This window comes from Eriocheir sinensis, chromosome 29, assembly GCF_024679095.1.
Source record: "Eriocheir sinensis breed Jianghai 21 chromosome 29, ASM2467909v1, whole genome shotgun sequence".
Lineage (NCBI taxonomy): Eukaryota > Metazoa > Arthropoda > Malacostraca > Decapoda > Varunidae > Eriocheir > Eriocheir sinensis.
The window spans coordinates 4,175,388-4,187,378 of NC_066537.1; the positions used below are offsets into that span (position 1 = coordinate 4,175,388).

Here is an 11,991-nt window from a genome sequence, read left to right on the forward strand (position 1 = left end):
CCCTGCCACCGTACCAGCCACACTTACTTTTCCCTGTCACCTTCCTACCAACTAAAAATCTACCCTGTCACCTTCCTACCAACTAAAAATCTACCCTGTCACCTTCCTACCAACTAAAAATCTACCCTGTCACCCTTCCACTTTACGCAAACTCTTTCATGCCACCCTGTCAGCCACTCAAACCCTTCCCTGCCACTCTGTCAGCGTCTATAACTCTTCCCTGTCTCCCTGTCACCAATTCAAACTCTTCCATGCCACCCTGTAAACAACTAATTATCTTTCCTGTTATCCAACCAGCTACTCAAACTCTTTCCCTGTCATCTTGCCAGCATTTAATCTTTTCCCTGTCACCCTGGTAGTATCTCAAACTCCGCCCTGTCACTCTGCCACCCACACAAACTCTTCCCTGTCACTCTGCCACCCACACAAACTCTTCCCTGTCACTCTGCCACCCACACAAACTCTTTTCTGTCACTCTGCCACCCACACAAACTCTTTTCTGTCACTCTGCCACCCACACAAACTCTTCCCTGTCACTCTGCCACCCACACAAACTCTTCCCTGTCACTTTGCTAACCACTCAATTTTTTCCCAGTCACCCTGCCAGCCACTCAATCTCTACCCTGTCATCCTGCCACTCCAGCCACTCAAATTCTTCCCTGCAAACGTGCCAGAAACTATTTATCTTCTCTGTCACCCTGCCAGTCACTCAAACTCTTCCTTGTCACACTGCCAGCGACAAATTGTCTTCCCTGTCACTCTGCCAGCAATTCAAACTCTTTCCTGTCACACTGCCAGCGAAAAAATATCTTCCCTGTCACCCTGCCAGCCACGGAAATTCTTCCCTGTCACCCTGCCAGCCACGGACATTCTTCCCTGTCACCCTGCCAGCCACAGAAATTCTTCCCTGTCACCCTGCCAGCCACGGACATTCTTCCCTGTCACCCTGCCAGCAACGCAAACTCTTCCTTGTCACCTTGTCAGCCACGGAAATTCTTCCCTATCACCCTGCTAGCCACTCAAACTCTTCCCTATCCCCTTGCCAGCAACTCAAACTCTTCCCTGTCGCTGTGCCAGCCACTAAAATTCTTCCCTGTCACCCTGCCAGGCACGCAAACTTTTCCCTGTCACCCTGCCAGCCACTAAAATTCTTCCCTGTCACCCTGCCAGGCACCCAAACTCTTCCCTGTCACCCTGCCAGCCACTAAAATTCTTCCTTGTCACCCTGCCAGCCACTAAAATTCTTCCCTGTCACCCTGCCAGCCACTAAAATTCTTCCTTGTCACCCTGCCAGCCACTAAAATTCTTCCTTGTCACCCTGCCAGCCACTAAAATTCTTCCCTGTCACCCTGCCAGCCACTAAAATTCTTCCTTGTCACCCTGAAAACCACTAAAATTCTTCCTTGTCACCCTGAAAACCACTAAAATTCTTCCTTGTCACCCTGAAAGCCACTAAAATTCTTCCCTGTCACCCTGCCAGGCACCCAAACTCTTCCCTGTCACCCTGCCAGCCACTAAAATTCTTCCTTGTCACCCTGCCAGCCACTAAAATTCTTCCTTGTCATCCTGCCACCCACTAAAATTCTTCCTTGTCACCCTGCCAGCCACTAAAATTCTTCCCTGTCACCCTGCCAGCCACTAAAATTCTTCCGTGTCACCCTGCCAGGCACTAAAATTCTTCCTTGTCACCCTGCCAGCCACTAAAATTCTTCCCTGTCACCCTGCCAGCCACTAAAATTCTTCCCTGTCACCCTGCCAGACACTTAAATTCTTCCTTGTCACCCTGCCAGCCACTAAAATTCTTCCCTGTCACCCTGCCAGCCACTAAAATTCTTCCTTGTCACCCTGCCAGCCACTAAAATTCTTCCTTGTCACCCTGCCACCCACTAAAATTCTTCCTTGTCACCGTGCCAGCCACTAAAATTCTTCCCTGTCACCCTGCCAGCCACTAAAATTCTTCCCTGTCACCCTGCCACCCACTAAAATTCTTCCTTGTCACCCTGCCAGCCACTAAAATTCTTCCCTGTCACCCTGCCAGCCACTAAAATTCTTCCCTGTCACCCTGCCAGCCACTAAAATTCTTCCTTGTCACCCTGCCAGCCACTAAAATTCTTCCCTGTCACCCTGCCAGCCACTAAAATTCTTCCTTGTCACCCTGCCAGCCACTAAAATTCTTCCCTGTCACCCTGCCAGCCACTAAAATTCTTCCCTGTCACCCTGCCAGCCACTAAAATTCTTCCTTGTCACCCTGAAAGCCACTAAAATTCTTCCGTCACCCTGCCAGCCACTAAAATTCTTCCTTGTCACCCTGCCAGACACTAAAATTCTTCCTTGTCACCCTGCCAGACACTAAAATTCTTCCCTGTCACCCTGCCAGCCACTAAAATTCTTCCTTGTCACCCTGCCAGCCACTAAAATTCTTCCCTGTCACCCTGCCAGACACTAAAATTCTTCCCTGTCACCCTGCCAGACACTAAAATTCTTCCTTGTCACCCTGCCAGCCACTAAAATTCTTCCCTGTCACCCTGCCAGACACTAAAATTCTTCCTTGTCACCCTGCCAGCCACTAAAATTCTTCCTTGTCACATTCTAATCAACGCAAACTTCCGGGTCACCCTGCCAGTAACGCAAACTCGTCCTTCTCACCGTGTCAGACTGCCAGACACTCAAACTGTTTCCTTTCACCCTGCCAGCCACTCAAACTCTTCCTGGTCACCCTGAAAGCACCTCTAACTCTTCCCAGTCACCCTGTAAGTCTTTCAAACTCTTCCCTGCCACCCTGCCAGCCACTCAAACTTCTCTTTCACACTGCGAGCAACTTAAACTGTTCCCTGTCACCCTGCCAGCCACGCAATCTTTTCCTTACCAAACTGCCAGTCACTCAAACTCTTCCATGTCACCCTGCCAGCTAGCTACTCACACTTTACACTGTCATCCTGTTGGTCACTCAAACTTTTGCGTATCACAGTGTAACCCACAGAAACCATTCCTTATCACCCTATGAGCTACGCAAACTTTTACCTGTCACCCCCCTGCCAGCCATACAAACTTTTCCCTGTCACTCTGCCAGCCACTCAAACTCATCCCTGCCACCCTGACAGACATTTACACTCTTCTGTTACCCATTCAGCCACTCAAACTCATTCCTCTTACTCTATCATCCACTGAAACTCTTCCCTGTCACTATGTAGTCCACTCAAACTCTTCACTGTCACCCTGCCAGGAACTCAAACTCTTCCCTATCACCGTGCCAACCACTGATAATCTTCCCTGTTACCCTGCCAGCCACTCAAACGCGTATACCTGTTACCCTGCCAGACACTCAAACGCATATACCTGTTACCCTGCCAGACACTCAAACGCGATGACCTGTTACCCTGCCAGACACTCAACTCTTCTCTGTCACGCTGCTAGCCACGCAAACTCTTTAATGCCACAATCCCAGCCACTACTTCTTCTTCCGCCGCTGTTTCTTCTTTCGCCATTGCTTCTTCTATCGATTCTCCTTCTTCGGTGGCTTTTCCGTCTCTGCTTCTTCCGTCGCTTCGTGTTCTTCCACCACTGCCTCTTTTTCCGCCGCTGCTTCTTCTTCCATTTCTGCTTCTCCATCCGTCGCTGTTTCTTCTTCCGCTTCTGCTTCTCCCTCCGTCGCTGTTTCTTCTTCCGCTTCTGCTTCTCCCTCCGTCGCTGTTTCTTCTTCCATTTCTGCTTCTCCCTCCGTTGCTGTTTCTTCTTCCGCTTCTGCTTCTCCCTCCGTCGCTGTTTCTTCTTCCATTTCTGCTTCTCCCTCCGTCGCTGTTTCTTCTTCCATTTCTGCTTCTCCCTCCGTCGCTGTTTCTTCTTCCATTTCTGCTTCTCCCTCCGTCGCTGTTTCTTCTTCCATTTCTGCTTCTCCCTCCGTCGCTGTTTCTTCTTCCATTTCTGCTTCTCCCTCCGTCGCTGTTTCTTCTTCCATTTCTGCTTCTCCCTCCGTCGCTGCTTCTTCTTCCGCTTCTGCTTCTCCCTCCGTCGCTGTTTCTTCTTCCGTTGCTGCTTCTGCTTCCCTCGCTCCTTATTCCTCCGTGTCTGCTTCTCCCTCCGTCACTGCTTTTTCTTCCGTCGCTGCTTCTTCTGTCCCTGCTTCTTTCGTCGCTGTTTGGTCTTCCGCTATCGCTGCTTCCTTTTTAGTCGCTACTTCTTCCGCTTCTGCTTCTTCTTCTGCTTCTGCCGCTGTTTCTTCTTCTGCCGCTGCTTCTTCTTCTGCCGCTGCTTCTTCTCCTGTTGCTTTTTTCTTTCGTCACTGCCTCTTCTTCCGTCGCTACTTCTTCTTCCGTCTCTCCTTCCGTTTCTGCTAGTTCCTCCGTCGCTGCTTCTTCCGTCGCTCCTTCCTCCGTCGCTGCTTCTTCTTTCGTCACTGCTTGGTCTTCCGCCACTGCTTCTTATTCCACCGCTTCTTTTTCTGCCACTGCTTCTTCTTCCATCGCTGCTTCTTCTTCCACAGCTGCTTCTTTTTCTTCGTCCACTGCTTCCCCTTCCGTCGCCGCTTCTTCCATTGATATTTCTGTTTTTCCGCTGCTGCTTCCTATTCAGTCTTTGCTTCATCTTCCGTCGCTGCTTCTTCTTACGCCCTTGTTTCTTTCATTCGCTGCTTCTTCTTACGTCACTACTTCTTTTTCCGCCACTTTTCATTTTTCAGTCGCTGCTTCTTCCGCTGCTCCTTCTTCTTTCGTCGCTGCTTCTTACACAGATGCTTCTTTTTCCGTCACTGCTTCGATCGTCTTCCGCTGCACCTGCTTCTTCTGCCACCGCTTCTTTTTCTTCCCTTCTTCCTTCTGTTTTTTCTTCTTCTGCCACTTCTTCCGTCACTGCTTCTGCTTCCGTAGCTCTTTCTTCTTCCGCCGCTGCTTCTACAGTCGTTCCTTCTTCCATCGCTACTGCTTCTTTCGTGGCTGCTTCTTCTTCCGCCACTGCTTCTTCTTCGGTCGTTGCTTCTTTTTCCGTCGGTATACTTCATCGTCTTCCGTCTCTATTTCTTCTTCCATCGCTGCCGTTTCCTCACTCGTTGCTTTTCCTTCCGCCGTTACTTTTTCTCCAGCCGCTGCTTCTTAAGGGGATTTTGAACACTTCGATTAAGTCCCCTCCTACCCTTCGTTTTTTTAAGGAAAACATATCCAATCGCTTTAATGCTCGTCATACGGTAAGCTACGGAGCGCTGGAATTTGTTTGGTTGGTCGTCGTTGTATGTTTTCTAGCAAAACTTGGTCTTTGATGTAATTCGGTGACCAGAACTGAACAGCGTACTCTAAGTGAGGTCTTACAAATGCTGAATATAATCTCTTCATAAGTCCTTTTTTTTTATATTTTTTTTACATCCTCGCCTATAGCGCCGGTAGGCTTTCTTCAGGGGCCAGATGGTCAGCCCAAGCCCGTCGTGGCGCAGGCAATTTATTATAGTGGCGTCAGTTATGGTGATTTATAATCAAAGTTTCTTGAGATTAATCCTAACATCATATTGACTTTTTTTACTCGCCGCAGTACATTGGTCGCTCATTTTAAGAGTGTTACTGATAATGACACCAAGATCTTTTTCTTGCTTTACTTCGCTGAGCTCATGTCCTTGAATCTGATATTTAAAGTTAGGGTTCTTTTCACCTATGTGCATTACTTTACATTTATCTACGTTGAAACACATTTGCCATTTTTCGCTCCAGTCGGCAAGTCTTCTTAAATCTGATTGAATATTCTCGTAATATTTATTGTTCGTTACCGTACCTCCTAATTTGGTGTCGTCGGTAAATTTGGCTACTTTTCATTGGATATCAGTCTCTAGATCGTTCACGTAAATTATGAATAGTGTTGGCCCCAGGACCGAACCTTGGGGCACGCCACTGGTTACGGGTTGCCAATCGGATGTTTCACCATTAAGGGGGACGACTACGGGGTATTTTTTTGACGAATATATTTAAAATCGGACGAGTACATGTTTTTCGCTCAGCGTGGCCGGGAAACCTTAAATTACCATGTGGTGAGGTTTGTTTTCGTAAAAGTGAAACCCCTCCCCCCGGGGGGGGCTTTTGCGTCATGGTCAGACATGCGCGTCATAAGATGCTCATGTCAACATATGCGGTATCATTCGTATATACGTAAAAATTGCATTCAAATATTTTATTTCTTCGTAAATTTTGTCATCTGTCATCCTCTCTTCTTCGCGCGGAGAGGCAGGGGAGGAAGAGAGGTGTCACCGTGCCAGTGCCAAGCGAGACACAGATGGGAAGAATATGTCGTACTTTTCTCTCCTCTCCAGCCAAAAAAACCGTCCTTACAAATGATGTACAAGCGCAAGGCAACCAGAAAAAGAGTCACCAGCATCAAGAGGGCTTATGGAGCGGCCAAACCTCAGAAAACAAGCAAGAGAGTAGCGTAGTAGCAAGGCACTCCCGCGGCACTCGCGCTACGCGGGAGTGCCGCGGGTCCAGATGCCTGATCATTCTCCAGTAAGTCAACAAGATATACACAATAATATGTGAAAATTTCATGCCAGTCAAATAAATGCAAATGGCAAGACAGAAATGAAATGTAAAAAATCTTTAGGAGCCAATATCTCGAAAATTAGTTTTTTAAAATTAAAATAATTTCACAAAATCGGTAAAAGTATGATCGACTTTTGTTAGGTATCAGTTGAAACTACAACTAAAGGGCAATTTTTTGTTGGAAATAGATTTTCAATAATGTCAAAAATAAACGGGACACAGAGAGGAGAAAATAATATTTGACAAAAGATTGTAATTTTTTCTTCGAAGACAAAACAAAAAAAAAAAAAATCAAAAAGTTACTTCCAACAAAATCTAGATAGGTAAACAAAGTTTCTATGTTTTTTTTTTTTTCAAACCGATTAACTGAAAAATAAACCCTGTGAAACAAAAAAAAAACGAAAAATACGCTTTGTTTGGGTCTCTCCTAAACTTCACCCAAATTTTATGAAATTCACAGAATAACATACCTTTACAGTAACAAACAACATACTAAGATTTCAAAGCTATTGTACGTACCATATGCGCAGGAGGACCCTCCGTAGTCGCCCCCACGCTGTTGTCTGTCTGTGAGCCAGTCATGAATCCACGCGCACAGATGGTCACTAACACCGTGGGAACACAGTTTTGAAATAAGCCTAACGTGGGGAACTTTATCAAACGCTTTCTGAAAGTCTAGGTAAATTACGTTATATTGGGCTCGGGTGTCCCAACTTGAATAAACGTCGTTAAAAAAAGTTAATAAGTTGGTAAGGCAAGAACGATTTCTACGAAATCCGTGCTGATTATCAGTTATCAAATCATTTGTTTCGAGGAACGTGATCACTTTATCCCTGATTATTTTTTCGAATATTTTAATTAGAACAGACGTAAGGCTGATAGGACGATAATTACTAGCTTGTTTTTTATCTCCTTTTTTTAAAGATCGAGGTAACATTGGCTTCTTTCCACTCAAGGGGCACGCTTGTCTGTGCTAATGACTTATTGAACGTTATGGGTAATTCTAGCTGCTGACTGCATTCTCTTAACACGCGAGGAGATATTATTAAGTTGTCGGCACCCGGAGATTTATTTGGATCTATTTTTTGCAGATACGCACGCACTTCACTGATATCAATTTCGGTCAACGCAAGCTTATGTTCTTCAGGGCCTTGGAAAATATACCTCGGGGCGGTGATCAATGTCATGTTCTCTTTTGTGAATACGCTAATAAAGGTTGAATTTAGGACCGACGCCATACCTTTATCATCGCTAATTATGTCGCCATTGTCTAATAGTGGGCTGACATTATTTTTAAGTTTTTTTTTGTTTGTTTGTTTTTGTTTATGTAACTGAAAAATAACCTGGGATTTTTCTTAGCCTCAAGTGATATTTTCATCTCATACTCGCGTTTCTGTTTTCTGATTTTCCTTTCGCACTCTCTCTTGATGTTGATGTAATTAGTATAATCCTGTGAATTGTGTGCCAGTTTATATTACTTATACATTTTTCTTTTTTCGATGATGATTTTCTATAGGGAATTAGTCATCCACAACGGCTTGTGGTTTTCTGCCCTTCTTGGGATGAATTTATTTACGCTCGCTGAGATTTGTGCAGTGAAACGGTCATACATTTCTTGAACGCTGACGGTATTGAGCAAATGATTCCAATTTACTGATGCCAATTCTCTTCTTAGGTCCGTAAAATTTGCTTTACTATAGTTAAGTATTAAAAGTGAGTTTTCTCGTGCTTTTGTTTCATTATTTAAGACACATCTGATTATGTCATGGTCGCTGCTTGCAAATGGCTCACCGACCTCACAGTCATTTATGAGGTGGCTGTCGGTCGTGAAGACTAAATAAGAATGTTGTTTCCACGTGTCGCCGTGGTAACTGTTTGATAAAGAAATGAGTCTTGTGCAAAGTTTATTAATCTAAAACCTTCTCTGTCACCAGTGAGCGCAGTCCAATTAACAGAGGGGTTACTGAAGTCACCGCATATTACTGCATTTCTATTTTTGATAACTTTCCATCAATGTCTTCATTTGATTTAGGAGGTCGGTAAATTACGCCCAGAATATAGTTTTCATTATTATATATTGATCGTCGCTTGTACATACAATAAATCATAAACCTCTGTCTCGGTTGTGTTAAGTTGAATGACTTCTTAATTACTTCTCGCATATAATACTACACCTCCATCTTTTTTTGTGTAGACGACACTTAGCAAACGCATTGTAACCATTAATAGCCACTTCACTTAACTGATGCTTGTCGCGCGTATTCAGCCATGTTTCTGTGATCGAAATGAAGTCGGGTTTTTCGGCAATTGCATGTATTATCAAGTGGCTACGCTTTTGAATAATGCTACGGGCATTTACATAGAAGATGTTTAATTTATTCGCCGAGTGTGCGCCATATATCAACTGTCGTTTCACTGAAATAGTGCGTCAGCAGGTAAACAAACACTGTCTCCTCTGAGGTAGTGACGACTAAGTCGTCAACCTTCTCAGCTACATGCTCAATTCTAACGCCCAGGGAAAACTACATGCCTCCGCCTCGCTCCCTTCCTACAAAACTCCTGGTCCTGCGGTCTAACTAAACTATCCCCGACAAGAACGATGCTAGGATCGTTCTCAACTTGGTCTCCTAACACCTGGAATCTGTTCCTCGTCACTGCACCACTGTAACTAACAATTACCTCTTTAGCCTTACTCCCTTTTCTAGCCGGCTGGAAGGAATCTAAGGTACCTACCTTTTTCTCTACCTCACCTACTCTATCTTCCACCCTCTCTACCTTCTCAACTACCTTAAACTAGCTCTCCCCGACACTCCCTACATCCAATCCTAACACACCCTTCAGAAACTGTAACTTGCTATCTAACGCTTCTAATTTTACACTTATCTTGTGTTCAGTTTCACAGAAGAAACATACAATACATTCACCGTTATCCTTGTTGAGGAAGTTCTTCGTGAACTCCCTCCTCCAAGTCACGCACGGAAATCTAGGCGCCAACGGCATCGTAACCTGTCTGCGAAACCAGTTGGGAAGAGACAGCTGCTAGCCACGTCCGCTCGGTTGAGCTCCCACGAAGCGAAGGTTGGTGAGCGAACTCAAACACTACGATGTGACATCAGTGAGAAGAGTTCAACGAAAAGTAGACGGAGTACTCACACCTACACCAATCCTGTTTATTACTTTCATCCGATTAGTATTGCTCAGGACTGTCAAGCTGGCCTGGCTAAATATGAATGTGAACCCCTATGTCCCCAACCCCAGAAGGTGCTTTTACTGCCAAGCGTATGGTCACGTCACCCAGACCTTCGGCGCTTGAAAAATGTCATTGCAAAAATTTGTGTGTCCTGTGGCATGGATAACCACGGAGACGACTGCCCTGGCCCTGTGCGGTGTTACCATTGTGGTGAGCTTCATCCTGCCTCATCAAAGGATTGCGAGCGCTACCGCTTTGAAAAGCGGTACTCACTATACCCAACCAGGAAAGGGTGGCCTTTTCTGAGGCAAAGCAACTTGCCCTCAACAAAATGTCAAGACCAGGAATGACATACGCCGCTACCCTCAATGCCCATGCCAACCGCCGTTCTGCCACTGCCAAGTCTGTTGCTCCCACAACCTTGGGTTTGCCTGAAAAGGCAACCAGACGCCTGCTGATGGCCGCAGTGAGCCCCATCAGCAAAAGCGCACGCGCAGCGAGGAGTCCCTCGGGGACACCCCTCCTGCTAAAGTACCTTCTCCAGCCCCCGCTTCGGGGTCGCTGGAAGAACCCCGGGTGCCGGCTGCAGCCGCCACCCCTGCACCAGCGGCCCCGGCTGACCCTCAGCCAGTGGCCGCTGCTGCCCAGGGTCGCGGTGCGGTTCTGCCGACGCCCGTGTCACTCGCCTCCGCACAGTCTGTGAAGGAGGCTCCACCCGCGTCACCCTCCCTTGCCGCTTCGTCGGAGTGGCGGAAGGTTTGGGGGGGGTGGGGTTCAGGGTGAGTAAGCCACCGGTAGGAACAGGAGGCAGGGGAAAATTAGGCCTTCCCCGGCCTGTCACATTGGCCATTGGGCCGAAAAAGAGCACACAAACGCTGGGGTCAACCCTCCTGCGAAAGCCCGGTGTTATAACAGGGAGGTTCCTCTCCGGGGGCTCCCTGAATAAACAAAGATAATATTCAAGATCGTTCAGTGGAACTGCCATGCAGGGTTGAGAGGAAGCTGGGAGGAACTCCAGCTCCTAATTAAAGACTCCCACCCACAGTGTCTCTGCCTCCAGGAGACACTGTTAGGAGCATACGCTCGTCCTCCCCCACGCAATTACAGTGCCATATACTCGCCACCAAATCCCACACAAGCTTCTTCGGAAGGTACTTGCCTTCTCATCTCCAACGACATAGCACACATTCCGCCCTCACATAACACTCCATTGCAGGCTACTGCTGCTCAAGTCCACATAACACGTACCTACACTATATGCTCCCTGTATCTCCCACCCAGTACACCACTCAATCAGCAAGACATCCAAACACTGGTACGCCAATTGCCCCCACCCTTCCTAACGGTTGGCGACTTCAACAGTCGCCATACACTATGGGAAGATACCACCAGCAACCCAAGAAGAGTCACTGCTGCATCTGTAATTGAAGACCTAGACCTCTGCATATTGAACACCGGTCATCCAACACACTACCATGTGCAAACAGATACACGGTCAATTATTGACCTCTCACTCAGTTCCCCCGATGCATACCTGGACTTCAGGTGGGAAATATCAGAGGATCTACATGGCAGCGACCACTACCCCATCTTCATCTCCCATTCCACTTTCCAACCGTCACCTCGATTACCACGCTGGAAATTAGATCGAGCGGGCTGGGAGCTTTTCGGACAATGACTCACACGGAGACATCAATTGATGACTTCGACACAACCGAGGATGCAGTTAATACTTTTTTTTACGTCGCACATTCACCGGGCGGGAGAACTCACAATCCCACAGACAACAGGACATGCCTCACTTCGGCCGGTGCCTTGGTGGTCAGACGAGTGCAAGCAGGCAGCGGCTTGCCGACGCCGGGCTTTCAACCGCTACAAGAGGCAGAGGACAGAGTTCATTCCCCTTTCCTCACTCCCCTCCCTTCCACTCCCCTCCCATCCCCTCGCCTTACTTTCCTGTACTATCCCCTCCCCTCCCGTATCCTCGCCTCTCCCCTACCTTATCTTCATGTACTATTTACCTTTGCTTGGGTCTTTGTACTGATCCGCCCAAGTCCCTCCCGCAGATTGTGTCTAACCTTTTTATTTTATTTTGTTTAAGGATGAGTCATGAACAGTTTCTTCTCTGGATGTTGTTTTCTGCTCCTATTATTTTTTTTACAACAAAGGAGACTGCTCCAGGGCAACAAAAAGAGTGCAAAAAAAAAAAAGCCCGCTAATCGCCGCTCCCATAACAGACATTACTAAAGAATAGCCAAAAGAGAGGTCAATTTCGGGTGGAGAGGTGTCTTG

The 11,991-nt window shown here is 46.8% G+C and overlaps 1 protein-coding gene across 1 annotated transcript; it reads left to right on the plus strand.

Moving 5' to 3' along the window:
• The first annotated feature begins 9,751 nt into the window (after window positions 1–9,751).
• LOC127005272 (uncharacterized) lies at window positions 9,752–11,042 on the plus strand. The gene is made up of 4 exons (XM_050874065.1): window positions 9,752–9,788; window positions 10,139–10,455; window positions 10,745–10,850; window positions 10,981–11,042. Exons 1-4 carry the CDS (start codon window positions 9,752–9,754, stop codon window positions 11,040–11,042), a joined length of 522 nt encoding a protein of 173 aa, XP_050730022.1.
• The last annotated feature ends 949 nt before the right edge of the window (window positions 11,043–11,991 follow it).